The following is a 22,032-nucleotide window of genomic DNA, read 5'->3' as shown; positions in this document are numbered from 1 at the left end:
GCTCGTTGGTGGTATCCAAGCTCGTGCTGGGAGGGGGTGGGTTCAAATCCTACCACCGGCTCTGCTGTCTGAGGTATTCCCTGGGCTTTCCGAAGACTTTCCAGACGAATGTCGGCACAGTTCCCACTGAGGTCGGCCCAGGACGCATACTAACTCCCTGTTCTCTCTCCATCTGTTCACGTCTGTACGCCGCTCATAGCCACAGTTGCTTCGCGACGCTAAAGGGAATAATAAATAAAATAAATACCTTTGAGGAGGCCAATGAGAGCCCGCTTCGCATCGTGGCCATCGTGATTAGGGGAGTGAAAGTGTAAATTGCGGTTTCCTTCGCTCGTGAATTACGAACAGTATTATCACAGCGCTGCAAAGCACAAGTGTTGAGGAGCGCATCATCTACTGGATAGGAGACTTCCTGGAGGACAGGAGGATCTTCGTGCGCACAGAGAATGGATCGAGCCAGAAGCACACGATAAGTTCCGCAGGGAAGTGTCCTCAGCCCTGTGCTATTAAATATTATGCTAAGTGATCTCCCGAAGTTCCTCCCTAGATGTGTCCACATTTCTATGTATGCAGATGATGTTTGCATATTGACGTCAGGCAAAGCTCGACCACGAATACAACAGCGACTTCAGAAAGCACATGACACTGTAGTGGGCTAAGACGTCCTGCCCTTTACACGTAAAAGTCTAAAGCGGTTCCCCTTACGCTTGAGAGCCTTTACTCTGGACATAGTAAAGCAGCACCGCTTTCTGGGCGTATTTCTGCACGCTGGCTTGACTTGGACGCCACACGTCAACAAAATCGCTTTGAAGGCAGATGTTTATCGCAACATCCTGCGTTCCTTGGGCGGCATGAGATGGGGAAGTTCCTGACAGTCTCTCCTACGACTACACAGGTCCTTGGTGCGCCCGAAGGTGCCAAACTCTTTGCCAGTCCTTCATGGGCTCTCGAGGGCACCATAACTCGTGTTGCAAAGAGCACTCCCTCGAAGCTTACGTGTTGTGCCGGGTTTACCTCGAGCAGCTTCCGACAGCTGTGTGTTTGTGGAAGGAAAGGAACCTTCTGTACAAGCTTTGCGGGTGCAAGAAACACTGAGCCACCACATGCGCCTTATGACCCGTCACGGGAAACATCCACTGGTTCGGAGGATTAACAGCCGACCATCATTCCAAGTTTTATAAGCTTGTCACTGAATATGAAGATCAGCTCCCTGTAGCTTTCATGCTATCTGCACCCCCTACGGTTGCGCCATGGGGAGGGATATGCTTATTAAGAAAAAAGAAAGGAAAGCTTAGCCAGGCAGGAGCCGGCTTGCGCCATGGGCATTAAGTTCACCTATTGTTTTTGTTTATGTGCCTGGCGTTACAAGTAAGCGAGCTATGAATCCTTCTGTGAACAAACAGTGCGTCCTGAGCATGATGGCAGAGTTCCATAGAGGTCATGTCCATGTCTACAGGGATGGATGCTGCACACATGACACTTCCTCTCCCGCCTTTGTGATTCCTCACACCAGCATTGATTCTGATTCTCTCTCTGATTCTTTTTTTTCTTTCTTTTTTTCTTTTTCTTTATCTCTTTTTATTTATTTTTTGGGGAATAGCAAGCCGACACCCTGTCTGGCTGACCTTTCCCTCGTTCCTCCTTTTTGTTTGTTTGTTTGTTATCATTAAACATATCCCCCCCCCCCCCAGCATTGAAAGGCGTTTCCTGTTATCCCATGTATCGTCATCCGCTGCAGCACACCCTAAGAAAGAAAAAAAGCCCATCCTACCCAAGCTGATAGAACGACAGTAGTTCTACTGTTTCGTGCCAATCCACGCGCGCCTTCTCCTCCGCGGGCATAAGCGGCGGCGTCCCTTTCCCTTGCTCCTCTCTCTCACGTATGCTGTAAGAAAAAAAAGGGTAGGATTTCCTACCCAAGCTGGTAGAACGACAGTTTCTACTCTGCAGTTAGAAAAAAACACTCAAACCACCAAAAGGTGGCTTGAGTAGAAATGTGGTTGCAATACAGCTCTACCGAGATGGGTACAAAAATATCTACATTTTATCTTAGAGTGCACAACTCTATGCAGTAATCCAGGCTCTTCGGCTCTGCAGACAGCAAAGCCTAATCGTTGAGTCCTCTACTGGGACAGCGAAGTCGCTCTGTCTGCGCTTCGTGCACGTGACCCGTACTCCTCGTGCCCTTCGCTGGTATATGACGCCCTTTTTATCCATTATATACTGTTGTCCAGGGTGGTCACGAGATTGTATTCCAGCGGTTACCTGGTCACTGTGCCATCTCGGGAAATGAACAGGCGGGCTGCAGAGGCACATTGTATGCGAAGATCACATCCCATCATTCCTTTCCCAGCATCAGATGCCCGTCGTTTACTGCGCAGCGTTGCACAAGACGTTTCCCGTCGTCTGTGGCTGTAGCATCTGGATCCTAAGGGCCAGTTCTCACTTGGCGACGCCTGACGCGGCGTCGTGAGCGGGCGGCGGAAGTAGAGTCGCATTTCCGCCGCCCCGTCAGCGCGAACGATTTCATGTTCCCACCACAGTGGCATCCCGTCGTCCAAAGCAGACGAAAAATCAGGAGGCGTGGCCTTTCTGTGTCACCTAATTGGTCGCCAGCTGTCGTTCTCGGCAGTTCTCGCCGACATTGTGAAAGAAGGTCGGCATGGAGGTTTTTTTTTGTTTTTTTTTTTTTGTTTTTGTTTTTTGCTTGACGTCTCTCCTCTCCCGACTCCGGAAATGCGCGTTTATTTCCGCCCCTGCTCACGACGCCGCGTGTGGCGTCGCCAAGTGAGAACTGGCCCTAACTTATGATTCTGCATCCGCAACCGCATCTCTCGTTCGGCAGAGATGCTCATCCCTCGTCTACGCACTGGTGTCCCGTTTTGCCGGCGTGTGCTTTAGAGAATGGGGCTGGTAGACTGTCCAATGTGCCTCGTATGTGGTGTAGTGAATGACGTCAACCACATATTGCTAGAGCGTAGACGATTTATATCGGAAACAGAATCGCCTCTGACTGGCGTTTCGCGCATGACAGACCACTCGCTTCTCTCGTTCAGCTATTGGGTCCCTGGGATAACCCCCGCAATCAAAGACAAGCCTCTCTCTTCTAGCTGTCTTCCTGAACCAGAGTGGACTCAGCAATGAAATGTGGACAATGAAAATGAATAGCTCTTGCGCTGATTCCGTACACAAACTGTAGGACCACCTGAAAGTCTTTTTATTTCCTTCTTTTTCTTTTATTTCTGTGTTCTCGTATTTTTCGTTCTAATCTCGGAGCGTGCTGCGGTTACGCATCCCTGGCAGTGGAGCATGTATCGCCTTTAATGGCTTCTGAAAGTTCCAACCTTTACTCTTATTTTTTTCCTAATCCATATCTAATGTAATCTCTAACCCGGCGGATGAATGCCGTTCCTTTTATGTTGGTGTCAACGAAACGGCACCTTTCATTCCGCGAGAATAAATTTTTGCACTTTAGTGCCCCTTTAAAAGAGAGGAGGTTGGTCACACGCGAGCCAATTAAAACAAAGTTGGTTGCCGTTGTTGGCCTCGTTTATGTGGACAGCGTCACGGCTGTAGTCAGGATGAAATGAGATGATATGATAACAGGCGTTGGAATGATGACGGGGGAAAGCTAAGATGTCACTGCCAGGATTGGTCAGAGGTGCAAAAGAAACCAGGGATGGGCAGTATTTTAAAGGAGGTAAGAACTCCTATCTGCATGTATTTAGTTACGGGTTTAATAAATGTAATATTGTTCTTCTACGCTTCGTAATTCTGTTTACAATCTATTGTTAAATTCTTCTCGTTCATAACTTGTGCAGCGTTAATATGAAAACGCACTCTCTTTCGTATTCGGGCGAGTATACGCACCGCCGTCCAGATACCTGTATCCATCGTTACGTCATCTGAAGAACTGTTGCACCCAATCAGACGCCAACGCGGAGGTACACATAACGTTCTGCTTTACCCTCTTCAAGATGAACTTCACTACATGGCACGCTCCTAGCCAACCGTCATCCCGAATGACAACGTTTTCGTCTCTGATTTGTTGAAAACGGGAGGCGTAGTCCATTTTGTAGCCGCGCATAATAGATACATAATAGGCTTCGCCTCTCGTTATCAACAAATCATGGGCGAGAACGTTGTCATTCGGGAAGATGGTTGGCTAGGAGCATGCCATGTGGTGAAGACACGCACCTATCAAATTCACCTATACAAACGATGTCACAGACAACACGTTGAAATCGCCGTTTGGAGCCGACACAGTCGGCGGGCTCGCTTGGTACAGTTCATAGCTCCTTTAATACATTGTAATTAAAATACTATTTAAAATATAAATACATGTATTTATATTTTGTATTTAAATACAGACACGAAAAATGTATTTATAATTATATCTAAATACCAATTTTCTGGTATTTATTCTTGTAAATACTTTATAAATACTCCTAAATACAGTATACACTGACTCATATCTTAAAGTCGTGTTGCATTTGACCTTTCGGGGAGAAGGGCAGGTTTGTGGCGCAGTTATGCCGTGTTTGCGCTAGCCTGCGCATACGACAAACCACTTTAGATGGCAAGTTTTTCACTGTTGTTGCGAACAACGGTCGCGACTACCCAATTACCCTGTTGTACGAAGCATCTTCGTCAAATTTAATTCAAGCATTTGTTCATCGGCACCTTTGGAGATGCTGTTCTCCTTTACGAATCTGATTGTACGGCCGAATTGAAGATGCATAGTCTTCGAGAAACTTCTAATATTAAAATCGCCATGATAATCTCACAAATAAATGCTTATTGTTGGTTGCTGATTTGTTGTTATGATCATGCTTATTTCTGTAATTCCAGATGACATTTTCCTCACAGTATTTATGGTAGTAGTTACTGTATTTATATACTGTATTTATATTTTCTATTTCAATACACATATTGAAAAGTATTTATGCAGAGTATTTGAATACCCCATTCAACGAAGTATTTCGTATTTATATTTAAATACTCAAAAAATGTATTTATGCCTATCCCTGAAAGAAACTATATCTCATCGTCTTTGTGCGAGTCCAGATTCCTGGAGGAAGCAGACTAAAACAAACGTGGTGGCGGTGAAGACTAAAACAAAACTTCACCACATAGCACCTCGAAGGCCAATCATTGCAGAGAATGATCACTCACGATTTGTAGAAAGCACATGGCGTTGACGATTAACACAACCGCATAAGTGTCACAAAAGGACGTTCGCCTCTCGTTTTCAACAAATCAGATAATCATTCGTGATGATGGTTGACTAGGATCGTCTTATGCGGCCAAGTTCTGTTTTTAGCTCTCATTACTGTGAATTGCCTCCACGTGAACGTCGAATGTCTTCATCCACTCCCTTTCTGTGAGAGATGCCCGCAGTCGATCACAACTCGCTCAAGACGCATCGCTGTTTGTGTGTATGAGCGCATTTCCTCCGCTGCCACTTTTCCCTTTTTCCATTGCGTGCATCACCCTTCGAAAGCGCATGCTCCAATCGACGTCTCTCTCCTCCCGAGTTTCTGCTCGGTCGCCACCGCCAGTCTTCGAACGGCTACCGCTGCCGCCGGAGCTCCGCAGTCTTCAACTATGCGCGTGCTTCGTCTTGTCACATGCTGAGTCTGTTGTCGATAAAGAATGAATCGTCAATTGTGAATTGAGCGTCAAGTGGTGATGAATGTTGGAGCTGGTGTCGTGTTTTCGTCCTGTGTGGTGATACTAATTGCTACAGCAACCGACGTCTGCTGCGCTAACGGATAATACGACCGGAATGAAGATGGCCATTTTCTCCTGCTGGTTGCTTCTACTGCTAGGATGTAGCGTCCCTTCAAAAGGTGAACATATGTGTGTGCAATGAAGGCAACAAATCGCCGCCTAGTGACGTGAAAGATTGTTGGATGGCGCGCTCATTAGAAAGAATAGGACCGCGTTGTCTAGTGCAATAAGACGTGAAAACATCGTTCAGGGAATGTTTTACTGCGCAAAGTTACTGCCGTTTGAATATTTAGCAGTTTTCGGAGAGACATCGCAAGCCCGATGTGTAAAGCCGTTATGAGGCGTTACAAATTTCCCTGCTTGCCAAACATGTCATTAGGATCGCGACCCTGAAATGATGCGAACGCAGTTAACATCCATCGAGGTCCGTTAGGGTCATTAATAGATCCATCAGACATGTATCGCTGTTCAGCTGACGCATCGAAAAAGTACTACGAAGCGATTAAGCAAGATTACTGGAAATGGGTTGCAAGCTGTCATCGAGTCTCATGTTTATAGTCATATCTTTGTCCAACTCGAAGAAAACAACAACCGGTCAGCTCTGATTGTGCTTGCAAAAGCGCCGTTACTTTAACGTAGGCGTCGAACGCTCTTCGTTCACGTTCGACGAAAATGTTTCAGCTCCGACGTCAGAAAATATTGTGTCACGCGTGCTGGAAACGGTTCAAGTTCGTAAGGGTTAGGAACCATTCTAATGAATGAGGGAAACTGTGTTGACTATATCATCCAATATAAGGGAAAGGCGACACTTGTTCTTGCTCTTATATTTTCGCCGTCTACAAGTATCGGAGTAGCCAGTCCCTCACTCTGGGGTCTCGACATTTTTCTATTTCACCTAAACGAAACTTAGGTAAGTAAATTTTGGACGCGCATCCTGAGCAGTCGTCTGAAGTAGCAATATGACGTCAAGCGTCACAGTTTCGGTTATTAAGTTGTGGGTGCCGATAAATTTTACAAGAATGTCAGGAAAAAGGCAGTGTCGGCCAATGAGGCCGCTACACTGTTAGACCAGAGCTTGGCCACATAACACCGTCTGGACTGAACTGTCATTCGGAATACCGTTATGTCTTGTGACTTGTTGAAAACAGGAATTGTATGCCTATTTTGGACACATTATGCGGAATGCCATGTGTCCAAAGTAGGCGGATCCATCCCATTTTCAGCGACTCTGGAATGTCATTCCGAGTAATGGCGCTAGGAGCGTGCGATGCGGCGACCTTCTGTTTTCAGAATGAATATTTCATGTGACTCAGGACAGAACCGTTAGAGATTTTAGTACTGTGTACGCATGGAAATAATGTGTGCGAAGTCCGCATGCGCCGAACGTGGCTGTGCGTTTACCGAGTGCGCTATTTCCTTACATGATAAGAAACACGGACGGACAGAAGACGCGTTTTACTACGAATACCTTCATTGAGCGCGCGGACAACAATGTGGCCGTCAAGCTGTTTCCACCGGATTTGGCAGTCGATACTGCACGTCAGTGTTTCTTCGCGGTTGTTACCATGTTACTCAAACAACACGCTCTACATCGTCTCGCGTTATTTCCTTGTGCGCACGCTATAACTAGAACTGTCTGCTAATATGAAACTTGGAAATGGCAGGCGAAATAAAGTGGTTTTGGGCTTGCTGGTTCGTTGTTTATCACAAAATCGAAAATAACGCAGGCTAAAAAGCTATAAGGGAAGGTGGTAGTGGTGAATGGAACACAGCGGCCCCTAGCCATCGCCCTGAGTGACATCGTTCTCATCCTTGATTTGTCGAAAACGGGAGAGTATGCTTTTTGTCACATTTATGTATGTGGTTTTTTTTGCTCAGACGTTTTCAGACATATGTTGGCACAATTCCCTTAGAAGTCGGCCCAGGACGCACATTCCCGTCAGTCTTGACGTTGCCCACCTCAGTGAGCCCTTTCACAAGCACCACCACCACCACCACCTGTGACATTTATGCACTTACGTTAATTGTAACGAAGAGGCGTACCTCCCGCGTTTTCCACAAATCGGGAGTGATAACGACAATTTCTGTGCAGTTGTTGACGAACCTGGGTTTGAGGTAACGTCTGATATTGTTTGTATCTAACACAGACGCTTCCATTTTGAACCGAAAATAGAATGATTGTCATTTCTGTTCCGGATCGCCCATACTTTGTTTTTTCCTACTCGACAGCTCTTCTTTTCACTTGGGTCACAGTCATTAGATAGATTGCTCTACGGAAGCAATCTGAACCCGAGTGGAAATTCGTGTCATCCGACCTATAAGAGTAGCCAATTGGTCCGCCTCTGCAAATCGCCCAAATGGCCGTGGAAAGCACTATTGATAGGAGGAGGGATATCAAGGTCGCGGAAATTATTCCATTACTCTGGCGTTCATTATGGGTCAGTGGATAATGTACTGCGTGTACAAAATGTAATTGCCTTGGGTTGGTGCACACACGCAGAAAGTAACGTTGGGTTATTCGTCTATACTGTCATAACGGAACACCGCTGCACAACGAACTCCACTGTCACAGAAACGCGTACGCCGCCTCCCGGTTTCAACAAGTCCGGAAATGGAACGGCAACATTCTGTATGGTGGTTGGCTCTGAGAGTGTTATGCTGGGAAGTTCTGCTCTTAGGGTTTCTCATGGGTTTTCCTCAGATGCTGCCAAACATATGTCGGCACACTTCCCTTAGAAGTCGGCCCAGGACGCACATTCTCCCAGAGCGTTAGTCGTGACGTTGACCCAGCTCTGTGAGGTCGACAGAGGTGAGCTTGTTCAGCACTACCACTACCACCACCATCTGCTCGTAGGGTCTTACCAACGACTCCTCTAGCCCTTTGCACTCCTCGACGGACTCATGCACCCTGTACGCATCTCCACCCTTCATCCTCCATCCGTTTTCTTTCTTTTTTTTTTGCTATAGTCGTGACGATGCCCACTGCTGTCTGGCCAACAACTGCGAGCCGATTCAGACAGTACCTCCCCCCCCTCCCCCCGTGCTCTTAGGGTGTACTGCTCGCGGCACACCTGTCTGAAATATCGAACCGTACCCCAAGTACTGCCTATCAAAGACTAGGCTGCAAGCCGTAGGGGTGTTGGAAGGATGCAGGCTTGCACAAGATACTCACAATGAGTATTTAAGTTAAGTGAGTACCGGGCAAAATAAAAAAAGGAACCGAGTAGAGTAGTAAATACCCTATCCTGAAAAATATTTCAGGTAGAGTATTAAATGCTCTTAAAAGGAACTCTTTACTTTCAAGATATTTTGACGTCACAGTTGGATTTCGCTATCAAAGGTATACGAAGAGCGTCAAGTTGAAAATGGCATTACGAAAAAGATTTATTAGCCCGAAGGAACAATTGCTTTTCAGAATTGTTATCCGATAGCCTGCCCAGTTTTTTTTTGTTTTTAATATATTACCCCCAATACTGAACACGCGCTCTACAGATGCGAATGAATGTTCTACAGAGACGACAGAATTTACTATCGTTTTTCTCCTCACCGTTGCTTTAACCTCATAAAGAGTTATTATTTACCAATATTTTACGTGCCCTCTAGACAAAAAAAAAAAAAAAAGGCAATCTTTCGCTCGACCTCCGTGTCACGCACAGAGAAGTATCTTCAAAGTAACTTGGAAAATGACAAGATTAAGTTATTGAAGAAAAAAAAGTATGTAAGTTAGATTACTAAATACTGCCATTTGAAAGTATTTGCGAGAAACCCAGTTAAGATACTGTACTCAAGGTACTGTACAAGTCTGGGCACCCCTCATGCGTCCTTCCCGAGTCAACCTCAGTAGGCGCTGCATGGAGAACTCAGACAAGTGTGTCGCAAGCAGTACGTATTCTCCTATATTGCAAGTTGGAAACCTCGGCATTAATTTTTTGCGAGTCTCGATAGAATAAACTTCCTACTCAACCGAAGAAGACCACGTGACACTGGGTGCATTCGAGAGATCGTCAAAGAGGCTTTAAAGATGTTATTTGCTGTCCAAAATGGTTTGACGCCCTCTGTGCTCTTAACGTTGTCCACAAAATTCGCTGCATGACATCGAAGCAACTACTACTCGTGGAAATGAGTCGCCCTTACGGCTTTATTGCACGCCTAACCCTTTGTGGAAGTTAATCTCCGAGCAAACGCCGAAGAGGAATGATTCCCCACAGATTCCCTCGGGTGCCGACGCGAGCTGGGATCCGTTGTGGGTTAGGGACGTGCTCGGTGTTCAAGCCCCGAAAGGCCACTAAAAAAACCGCCCCTCAAGAATAATGTTTTTCTTTTCCGCGCTAACGGGGTGTCGTGGTTTAGGGCATGGGTCTCAACCGAAATATGCGATGCGTTGGACGTGGCTAGTATTCCCAATGACGGGGCTGCAGACGTGCCTTCCTTTTTTCCCTGCGGCTCTATTTTAGGTGGATCCTCGATGATCAATCACCTCTTTTTGCGTGTAACGTTGCGTGTCTTTTATTTTTTTTATGTTTTGTAATCTTTAAGTTCGCAACTTAATGACAGGACAAAGAGGATCCGCTAATTTCACGCCATTAACGTTTCGATTCCAAAAACGACCACTTTTTCTCCGCTTCCGGCGAATACTTTCGCAGAGACACCGTTTATGAACTAGGGTGGGGAACGTAATCCCCGAAGCAACTTTCCGACATCTGCCCGAAGGGAGATCTCTGGGTAATTGAACGAAAAACCGTCGTCAGTGAAGAGAACGTCGGAAAGTCTTCTCGACGAGGTATCGCAATTTTTTTTTTTTTTTTTTTCGGGAAGGCTCTGGAAGTTTCTGCAAAGTAACCCTATAGCGGTACCGGCGCTGCAGGTGTCTTCGTGCGAAGTGTTTGCAGAAGGTTAAGTACTCCTGTTAGCATAACGGAAGACGCTCCTCAAGCGTGCAAGGAGGGGGAGGACGTTATCGAGGTCATTTGTGCCACTATACGTACGTCGGGCATTCTTGGAACTTTTGCAAACAGTTATTTTACAACAGCTGTTGCAATTCCACACGCACTTAATTGGTTCGTTTGTTGTAAAAACTGTTTCATGACGCGCAATAGATCAACCAACGTTCAGAATGCTATTGTTGTAAACGTGAAGCGCGACATTGCAGTATCACTTTGCATACACGCAAAGAGGCATGAAGACCAGTTTTAGCAGAGGGCAGTGCTTGTGAAGCTACATAACCATACAGTGTGTGCACATAAACCAATAGTGCCATTTGCAAGCATAACTCGCTGCCTGTTTATCGGACGATGTTCATCCGGTGGCGCACAGTGACGCGTTTATGCGAGCTCAACCTATACAGTAAAAGCGTAGCAGTTACACCCTGTGTAACAAAATAAATATAGCGACGAAAACCTGCGCTTCCGTGCATTAGAATAGGCGATGTCAACACGGTGGTCTCAGGAGAGTTGTGTACCGCTAGGGACACTACCGATATGGGACTATAGAATCTATCTAGCCACTGTAACATCGTTTCCGTTTCTGCACTCTCCTGAGACGCCTATTCTAATGCACGGAATTTCAAGTTTTCGTCACTAGATGTATTTCGTTACACTGAGCTTAATTGACACGATTTTTCTGTAGGTTTCGCTGGCACCGGAATGTCGTCCCATGAACGGGCAACGAGTTATGTTTGCAAATGCCACTTGGGCACACCCTGTACATGTTTTGTTTTACCTCTCTTTAAGAAGTACGTCACGTTTACTATAAGCGTATCAAGACAGGATAGTTGGTACAGGTGGTCATGATGGGGAGAGCAGACAAACACACCCACACAACATAAGCATGTCAACGTCATGTTTCTCATACAATGACTTGAATTACCAATGAATCGTGCGAGGCATGATATTCTTTTTGCTATTGGAATTATTATTATTAAACATTATGAGCACAAATTCACATATATTATACCGACACTGTTTTACATATTGACACATGACATCTTCCGTGTCACAGAAAATGCGAGTCTTACTGTAACTTTAGCCCTCTTAGACAGCATGTTACGTGATACGTGTGCACCTCTTTTTTTTTTTCTTTTTTTGAGGATCAGGAAAGCACTACATTCTCACATTGACGGAAACCGTCAACTATACATGTTTTCGTGGACTGCAGGGGATGCTGCACCTGCTGTTAAGATAATCTAAGGCGTACGTGTATCAAGTGAATGAGAGTTTTTATGTTGTTTAGCCGATATGATAGTTAAGCTTCGTGGGATTTTATTTGCTGTTCAGACAACGGCTTATACGGAATATACTGAGTAACCATTTGAATACACCACAGTACATCGTTCACATACTTGTTTATCTGCTTAAACGGTAGTTAAATTGTGCTTGCACACAAATGACTTGTCGTTACCACAGGTATGCGAACGCCGAGACTACATTAACTACATTTGCTTACATGTGAATCTACTTTAAATTATTAATTAGCTTTTGCCTTTCTCATTCGCAAACACTAAAAATAATGGTGCAGCCTACATCAGAAAAAACATCGGTAAAAGAAAAGAAAAGAGTTCGGTACCCAATGATCAAGATAACCTTCGTCCGAAAGTTGAAACATTTGCTCTGAAATTTTTTGTTTTGTTATGGTTGTCAGATTTTTCGTTAAACTTCAGGCTTTTTTTTCTACGAGGCAAACAACGGAAATGGTTTTGAAACACCATATTTTCCGTGAGCAACCCCCGTGAAAATCTCCCGGATGAACACAGTGGACACCACATTGGTATTGGATCTCTGTAGGTCTCTAGGGTACTTCGGTGGCATCATATTTAAAGGTCCGACAAAATTGGTAGCATATAGATATCATATCATCATATCATAATAGTTCATGGTAAATAAATTTCAATTCAATCTTATATACGCACATGTATACCTTATAACTACCCACCACCTTGTGTACCCATCCCATTTATGTGTGCGTGTTATACCTATAGGGCTTCTTCAATCTGCCGTAAAAATGCCTATATACGTCCTCCGACATGCTTTTTTTGCATTTGGCGAAAACGAGTGAACACTGACGACCGCCGTTAGCGACGTCACCTTAGCGACCCCATGACGCCAAAAATGGGCCAGTACGAGTTGAGTCGAACTTTGTTGCGGGGAACTGTTGTTATTTTAGACACAATGAAGGCAAGGAAATCGGAGGCGACCCTCGTGACAGGCATCCTCGATGGGCTTGGTCTTCGGTTAAGAAGCGAAGAAGCCAAGTATGCGGGGTAAAGGAGGCGGAGAAAAAAAGCGGGTCAACGGCGCTAGTCCTTGCGAGGGAACGACACGGGGATTGGAATAAGCAAGAAGACGTTGTGGATTTCTGGATTCCGTGTGGACAGTATGGTAATAAGCCCTCGTTATTAGTGCACCAGGGCATGATGTGCCTTCCTTCCGGAAGCCTTCGGCAGAGGGTTCGGGACCACAGAGTGGGAATAATCCTACGAGGTCCAGTAATGGTATAGCGAGAGACAACGAACCCAGTTTTTCAATTCGAATGCTTCTGCGACGAATGCGATTGCGCATCAGGCTGCCTAAAATGGCATTTCTGCACTTCTATGGGGGGGGGGGGGGATATAGGTTTATTGCAAAGAAAAAAAAAAACACGATAGAGGGGAAAGGTTAGCCTGGCTCCAGAAGCCGACTTGCTATTCCCGCTTACAAAAAAGGAAAAATAAAAAGAAGAAAAAGAAAGACAAAACTTCTATGATGTTCGCGACAAGTGGGGAATTAAGTAACGGAGAGAACCATTCCAGGCATTACGAATGACTACTGTTTGGACACGGTGAAGACATTGCATCCTGTCAGGAAGTCAGTGACAAAATACGACGAGGAAGAAAATATACCATGTCATGCCAGTTCTTCAATATGTACGTGACAATGAACTGCAAGGAACTCAAGTTCTAGATGTGCTTGTCTTTCCTGGTATACTATAGATGCGTAAACCAATTCAAACTTCAGTCTTTATTGTTGCCTCTTTCGGCATATCAGACATAATAGGAAGCTTCCGCTGAAACCCACCGTTTCCGTTTTTGTTATTTGCCATTAAACATATCCCCCACCGTTTAGAAGTTTTCATCGCGGAATTCCGGAAATATATTGACGGAAAACCAGTAACTGTAATCTGTACTATATCATGTTTTCGCTGGTTGTATTCGTACACCAATTTGTTAGACTATGCTTCCCTCAGTGTCGAGGTATTCCATGTGATGCTACTTAGTTAAAGTATTTGTCTTTCGGAAATGGGGGTGCTGATCAATTGATCAAACTACACAAACAAAACGTTTCGTATATCTTTTGTCTTCGTTCTTGTGCTGCCGTGACTTTTCCTGATGTCAACTACCCCAATATAGGCCCTTAATTATGAGGGGAGAAGTTGACCCTTTTAGTATTTCTGCTGCAATGACATGTAGATACCAGTATGTACGTGGTGAAGAAAATTCAGGACTGCATTGCAATTTATTCACCCGCTGCATGAGAGCAACAACGGAATATGTCAGCGGAACGGACCGTTATATTACGCCCCCTTTCTACATACTCGTATAGCACTCGTGTAGCTTAGAAGTTTGTTCCGCATACGAGTCAAAAACTTCCCTGGCTAACTTTTCCTTTTTTTTTTTGTTGTTAATAAACATATGCCCCCCACCCAAAAAAAAGAAAAAAAAAGAAAAGAAAAAAAGCTGGAGTTCTTTCTACCTAACATGATAGTGTTAGCATGCTCCTTCTACGGGGTGTTTCAGTTAAATCCCCGGGCTGAATAATTCGCGAACGGGTGCACCAATCGAAGAACTTTCTTTTTTGTACAAGTATCTCTCCGATACCACTTACAAGCTGTGCACCGTGTGAATGAGTGGGAGGCGCTCATTATTTAAACAAAAAATTCAAATGAGTTTCGTGAAAAAAAAACATAACTTCGAAAGCAGGGCGCCGTCGGCATTAAATGGGCACTACCCCCTTTGGGACCCTCAGTGGACACCTCTTAGAGAAAAATCTGCCACCGAAGCGGGTCATTTGTTGCAGTAATTAATTGGTTTCGGTTTAGATATTTTTTGGTCGCGGCTGGTCGCGGTAAAGCGCAATAGGACGCTCTTCTACTCCCTTATCCACCAATGAATTGCGTCCTTACACCAATGGAATACGTCCTTTTGCGCTTTTGTACCACAAAACACAAAGAGCGCATGCATCCACGGTACATACGAATATATATATGCTATGCTATGTAGGCTATGCCGCGTATGCTATGTATGCTATACATTTTCAGTAACGTTACTCAAGGAGTACCAGCTGCAATTGCCTTACCAAATATTCGCTTCAGCTCTTCTCGATTAAGGTTTTTTCGGCTTATCCCCTTATTGCGTACAACGGTTCAATTGTAGCTCCCATAACGGGCCCGATGCGTCTGCTACAGGCCTGTTGTTTGCTCGGCCATACATCATCAATCACGAGTTGATAAAGTGGACGTTTTTGGCACATGTTGTCGTGTGACGCACCGTTTTGTCTAGAATTACTTTTAAGGGTGGCGTAGATAGCTTAACGTTCAAAACGAAACGTGAGAAACAGTCAGTTTACTCGACATTAATCTTCTTTGGAGAAGAAGCTGTCTTACTGAGTGGCGTTCAAGTGTAAATTGCGAGCGAATGCCAGAACGTTGTTAGAAATGAATGAATGAATGTGAAATCCACCAGGAGTCTGAAAAGCCACCAAAAATGCACGTGGCAGCAAGTTTCTTACCGACATGTAAAGGGACCACTCCTGATTTGTGGAAAGCGCGGACCTTTTTGGGACAATTTACGCAACTGCATAAGTGTCACAAAAAGTCGTGAGCTGTCTTCCTTTTATACATCAGGGAAAAGAACACTCGGGAAGATGGTTGGATAACAGAGTGCTGTTTCAAGAGTGCATGGAGGAACAGGATACGGGGGTATCAAGTTTCAGCTTTCAAGGCACGGGCAAGACCTCCTCGAGGAAAATTACCTTTGAAACAGAACTTGAACACATAACACTAGCCAATAGCACTAAAGTGTCACAGCACGTTCAAGAGTAACCACTTCAAGAATGCGTTAAAAATACGCTCAACTAAAAATGACCGTTTTCTGAATTACCCACATGCATGGTTAGAGCACGTTCGTTAGGTCTCAAGTGCATGGGTTGGATTTAAAGGAGGTAAGAACTCCTTTCTACATGTATTTAGTTACGTGTGTAATAGGTGTAATATTGTTCTTCTACGCTTCACTCATTCTATTTACAATTTATTGTTCAGTACTTCTCCTTCATAACGTGTGCAGGGTTAATACAAAAGCGCACTATTTTTTTTCGATACGGGCGAGTAGACGCACCGCCATCCAAACGCCGCTATCCGTTGATACGTCATCTGAAGAATTGTAGCACCCAATCAGACGCCAACGCGGAGGTACATATAACGTTCGGCTCTACGCTCTTAAAAATGAACTTCACCACATGGCACGCTCCTAGCCAACCATCATTCCGAATGACAACGTTTTCGTCCCTGATTTGTTGAAAACGGGAGGCGGAGCCTATTTTGTAGCCATAATGCAGTACATAATGGTTACATGGCTCCGCCTCCAACAAATCAGGAGCGAGAACTTTGTAATTGGGGATGATGGTTGGCTAGCAGCGTTCTCTATGTGGTGAAGATACGGACATATCAGATTCATCTATACAAAAGGTGTCACGGCCAACAAGTTAAAATCGCGGTTCGGAGCCGACACAGTCGGCGGGCTAGCTTGGTAGAATTCATAGCTCCTTTAACATCATCCCAATGCTGCTTTAGTTTGGCTTGTTGCAAGAAACAAGTAAAACAAAACTTTCCCTCACAACCGTAGCCTTACTGTTAGTTGAATACACTTTTCTACGGGAGCTACAAAGAAAAGAAACTGGGGTTTCTTAGCTGAGCGGAGCCGTTGAAAACGTAAACACTCTTGAGAGGATGTGAAGAACGCGTTGTCTGAGGGTCTCCAGCCCTCCTCTTTGTGTATATATACAGCAGCTACTGTGTTCAACTAGGAAGAAACTCAACTTGCCTTTGTCCTGAATGCTTGAAGCATGCCTCAAGTGAACTCATCCGGATATGACGTGAGAGGGTTCATCCCTTGCAGGTTTATCACGATGGTAAAAGGATTTCAGCCGCACTTTGACTGCGGGCGTCAGCGTCCTAGCCTCTTATTATGCCAGCGAATTTCGGGAATCCGTCGACTGCACTGCTGTTGCTATTTGTACGTACCTTCCGCACTCAGTATAAAGCATACGGCACTTTCACATTCCTGTAAATTTAAGCTCGCACCTTTTTGCTAGACACACATTCGTGATGGAGACAATTGGACTTTGGGAGGGCTCATAGGAGAGGCAAAATTATTCAGGAAAGGAATTCATTTTCTTCTTTTTTAACACTCATACGACAAACAACAACTGCCACAAAAAAAGCAAGCCGAAGCAAGAAAGTAAGGCAGTATTATTTTTAGTCCGTCCAACTCCAAGGCAGTATATTACACAAGTATGCTTTGATAGTCGTCTGGGAACATTTTTCTTGCATATACTCCATCGCAGTTCAGTTGATGCTTATGTGGTGCACTCCTTCCTTTCTCAGTCGAAATGAGTGAACAATACATGCATGATGCCCACGATGATGCTTTCATGCTCATAATAGAGTTTGCCACATTGCCTGACCGATGACCCCTTTGCGTGACAACTTGCATCGGCACGTACTAATAGTTCTCCGAGTGACGCGACGAGTGTGGAACGTGGAATAGTTCCCACCCCTCCGCCTGCCTCTAATAATGTCCTAAGCGGCTTCGCAGTGAAGACCTTGGCGTTGCTTCCGGCACGCCTGACGCCCCCTCGGGGAATTGCCGTGCGCTTCATCTTCAAATCATTCTCCCCTCCCGTACCCGGCGGCCACATTCTTCGACGATGTCTCGCACGAGGGCTCGAGCTATCCATGGCTCATTGTATCCTAGGTGGTTCAGACAAACGCAGAGGTGTAGCTTCACCTTGTTACACGACGTTTTTTCATGAGCGGGGGCAGCGCACCACATGTTTTGAAATTTAGAAAGCTATGAGGATTTATTTCTTCTTTTTTGCGAACCAATTGAAACTCGCGCTTCTCGGCGTCGTATCACAAAACAAATGTGCAAGATGATATAGGGCGTGTTGGCTGACCTAGACTGACACGGACAGCATTGCACTGTAGCGACTAGTAGTTACCTGCGTGTTTCAATACACTATTTGCTAGTCGCTGTTAGTGTCCGTCTTTATCTGCAACGCGTTGCTTCGACATATTTAGACATGTTTAGACAAACGCCGTGCTTCAAAGCAGCGTTCTCGCTCGTTCGGGAACATACCCTGATTATTCTGGAATGTATCACGCGATATCAACGTATGTCATCAATACAATGTGGTTATTCTGCGTAAAATTGTTTCGGTTTACGCGAGGTAAATATTTCTTCCCGAACCTGTGTCAGGAATTTCTGGGGCACGTTTACGAACTCTGGGTGGTCGAAATTATCCGCAGTCCCAGCATGCGACGCATCCCGGACAATCGCTTACCGGACAAAAGCTCACCCTGGAAGCGTTGAAGCCGGACACAAGCTCACTAACCGTGACCAGCTACTGCTCTGCGTCTGCATCAGTCAGGTGTATGCCCAAATAAATTATTAAAAATAAAACGTTAGAAAATCCACTTTCCGAAATAGACTGCTTAAAAATCCACACCTTCAAAATAAGCATTTCCAAATAACATATTACTGCCCCGGGCTGCTTCCTTCCACCTGCATCAGTTGGCCTTATGTCATAACGAACTAACCAACCTATTCTTGCCGCGGGCTATGCTTCCTTCCGCCTCCATCAGTCGTCAAGTTTATTTCAGCGAGTTGATTTTGCACGATATCCCTCAGTTAAGTTCTCCTCCCATCGTTTAAAATCCGAAATGTTTAAAATCTTAGATTTCTGAATTAAAGCTTTAATATGAAGAATGGCGGAATGATAGTGTTGACTGTTGAATAATACATGCCCCGCAGTATTGTGTGATTTTGACGTCGGTAGAAGTCATTGTCGTGAATAAAAGCCAGGTCTTTGGTGACCGTTAGCCTTATTGCATGGCGGCCACATCGGATCAGCAGAAATGGTAAGAATTCGGTTTGGTTAGGTTAGGATAGTTTTCAGAGGTTAGGTTAGTTTATGTTTGTTTTTTGGCAGCTTACCCAGCGGTTGGAGGGCTCGCCAGAGCTGGACACGCGCGCAACGCTACGCTTTGGATTTTGAACATATGGGATTCTTAACGGCGGCATTTCGGGATACCTCCATTTTGTCGCCGTGGATATAGACCGTTTATTTTTGAAGAGTTATTTTGGGAAGTTCATTTTTACATCACTTATTCCTTACCGTTTTGTTTTTTAATTCTCTTTGTCTGCGTAGTCCCATATACAGTACCAATATAACCCTAACCTATCCCAATTATTGGGTGACAAAAGGACGTTGCAAATGTGGTGAGCGATTATCCGGCTCCAACACTTCATGGGTGAGCGTTTGTCCTGTGAGCTCTTGTCCGGTGTGCTATTGCCCGTCCCCCAAAGGAACAACTGCAGCCAACGTACAGGTAGGCTGGCTCGCCTTACGTGTAAGTCCACGTCAACTTATAGGGAGTTTTAGTGCAGCGTGTACGCTGTCGCCCTTACGTACGTAAAGGATAGCGTTGGTGCTACTGCGCGCGCGGAAAATATGCAGGGTGTCGCGCAGTGCGCAGGAACCACGGTATTCCTTATGTACGCAAAGGCGACAGCGTGCGATGCACGACGGAAGGCAGCTGATATGGTCATACTCCTGGTCAGACAAAAATATTACACACACACACACACAAATAGAGGTACGATGATGAGATGGGGCTGATGCCGGCAAAAATATTACGCCCGCCACCGTGTCTATGAAAAACCGGTCTTTATCTAATGTCGTGAACTGTACTTAGTGGTTCCATACACAGTGTGATGGCAAATTGTTCTGTATTATACACAGGGTGTCCCAGAAAACGTGTCATTGAATTATAATAAAAAAAACTACACCACCTAGAATCATGCGGTCAACGGCATTTGTTCTTACTAGGTTTTTGCCACCTCCTGATGTGAATGTCATATAACGTATAAGTTAATAAGTTATGTTAATTTTTGCGAACTGAACTCGGAAATTTGCCAAGTAAAGGTCACTTTTTTAACTCACCAATGTGAAGAGCGTGCCGAATTTACTCAAATTAATTATATTTGACAGGGATATTGAGAAGCTATCCCATCGGAAGAAATAGCCGAACATCGTACGGAGCTCCCAGAGGATAGCGCGCGACGAATTCTTCAGCGTAGTCGTTGTCAGTCCGACGAAAGGAGGTTGGAAAGCCAGCCCACAATGGCATCGTCGAAAGAGATAACACAGGCATGGCTTATCGAGCCCGGCTTTCGCGGGATCATGCCCTCCCTCTCCCAATTTCGGGAACTGTCACTTTTTCTACTATCACTCTGTGGGCTGGGTTTGCAACCTCCTTTCGTCGGACTGGCAGCGATAGCGCTCAAAGAGTCGTCGCCCGTAATACGCGGGTGCACCGAAAAGCATGATGTTCGGCTATTCTTTCCGATGGGATAGCTCCTAAACATCAATGTCAATTATCATGAATTTGAGTAAATTCGGCACGCTCTTCATATTGGTGGGGTAAAAACGTGACCTTTACTAGGGAAATTTCCGAGTTCAGTTTGTAAATATTTACATGTAATTAAACTTACGTTACAGGACATTCACATCATGCGGTAGCAAAAACCTATTACGAACAAATGCCGTTGACCGCATGATTCTAGGTGGCGTAGTTTTTTATTATAATTCAATGACACGTTTTCTTGGACACCCTGTATATTTTACTATCGCCGACACTTTCCAGAATGTCGTTTCTCATTTTAGTTTCCGGTTTTAAGTCATACGTCCTGGCGTATCACAGAAGACAGAGAAGTTTTGCGTTTTTGTTCGAGCACCTATATTAGTATAGTCACATCCAGATGTCGACAAAAAAAGAAAACACGTAGACTGTCAAGCGGAAGGATATCATTTCTCATACGGTCTCTGTGCAGGCAAGAGTTGAATGCAATTTGCAAACGTAACAGGCAGCGGCACAGCTCCCCAAGGACAACGTCGGGACAACTGCATTCGCAGCCACTTGAGGTCATCCCATGTTCTTTACAAACCCAAAAACGCAGCTCACATTTTGAGAAGGTGACCTTTTCTAGTTAAGAAACAGATTTGCATTTCGTCTTTCTTTCTTCCTTATGTGTATTTTTAAGACAGTGAGATATTCGCGGAACTTGTAGTCGCTGCAGGCCGTGTTAATAGAATTCGGTTTCAGGTTCTGTTCCGGATTAAAGTATTGAATTTCCAATACGAGTAAATGCGGTTCGTTCCTTGTTTGTCGTGTTTGTTATCTGTAAACTTTGAACGGGTGGGCAGGGGCCCTATTCTCGTCAAAGTAATCGACCCCGATTACTTTGTGTCTCGCCTGTCATTTGTGGTTACACGAAGAAGGGCGTAAAGAACAGTAATGAATATCACGCGCCCTCAACCGATTGTCGAGCTCTTGATCCTACAAGCTTCGTGATAAAGGAGATAAAGAATGGAGATTGCAGGATCAAGTGCTCCACTATTGGTTGAGGGCGCGTGGCATTCACCCCAGTTCTTCACGCCTTCTTTGTGTAACGACCAATTATAGGCGAAACACCAAGTAAGCGAGGTCGATTACTTTGACGAGAATAGGGTCCCAGGAAGATGTTGCTGGCAGACGACCGCATGCAACTTAAAGGTGAGCTACGGCGAAAATTCATTGTCACAGATCAGAACAAAAGCGAGCAGGCACAAAGGTTGGTGCCTACTGAAGGTGCCTCCAAAATAGTTTGGACAAATACCCTGTATTTACGGAGAAATCGATTTTTTGGTTTGCCGTCTGATAGTCTGCTAAAACCACTGACGTCACGGTCAGCTTTCGCTTTGGCTCTTCTTGGCTTGTTTACTTGCTCGCAGTTTCGCAATCGCCAGCAATCATCAGGCTGAAAGCGAAATCGGGAGTCGCCCCTACGTACAAGCACCACGAGCACCGTTCTCTTCGTCCAAACTTGATCATCATCATTTTCATCCGGCTGGTCAGTACACACAACTTCATCTAAGGTGTCACCTTGTGAGAGAATCGTGAGAATGCAGTGCTACTCGCAGTATGAGCAGGTACGCTAACAACAAAGAT

The 22,032-nt window shown here is 45.0% G+C and overlaps 1 protein-coding gene across 1 annotated transcript in view; it reads left to right on the top strand.

The window, feature by feature from the left end:
* The first annotated feature begins 5,588 nt into the window (after window positions 1–5,588).
* The window catches only part of LOC135396417 (adhesion G protein-coupled receptor E1-like), a 300,114-nt gene continuing 283,670 nt past the window's right edge, over window positions 5,589–22,032 (top strand). The window contains exon 1 of the mRNA XM_064627383.1: window positions 5,589–5,852. Within this exon, the coding sequence (XP_064483453.1) occupies window positions 5,789–5,852 (64 nt within the window). The 5' untranslated portion in view covers window positions 5,589–5,788. The remainder of the gene's footprint in view (window positions 5,853–22,032) is intronic.

The sequence above is a fragment of the Ornithodoros turicata genome, chromosome 6, assembly GCF_037126465.1.
Source record: "Ornithodoros turicata isolate Travis chromosome 6, ASM3712646v1, whole genome shotgun sequence".
Lineage (NCBI taxonomy): Eukaryota > Metazoa > Arthropoda > Arachnida > Ixodida > Argasidae > Ornithodoros > Ornithodoros turicata.
Note: the sequence above shows the minus strand (reverse complement) of the source record. Positions and strands in the feature narration are given on the sequence as shown.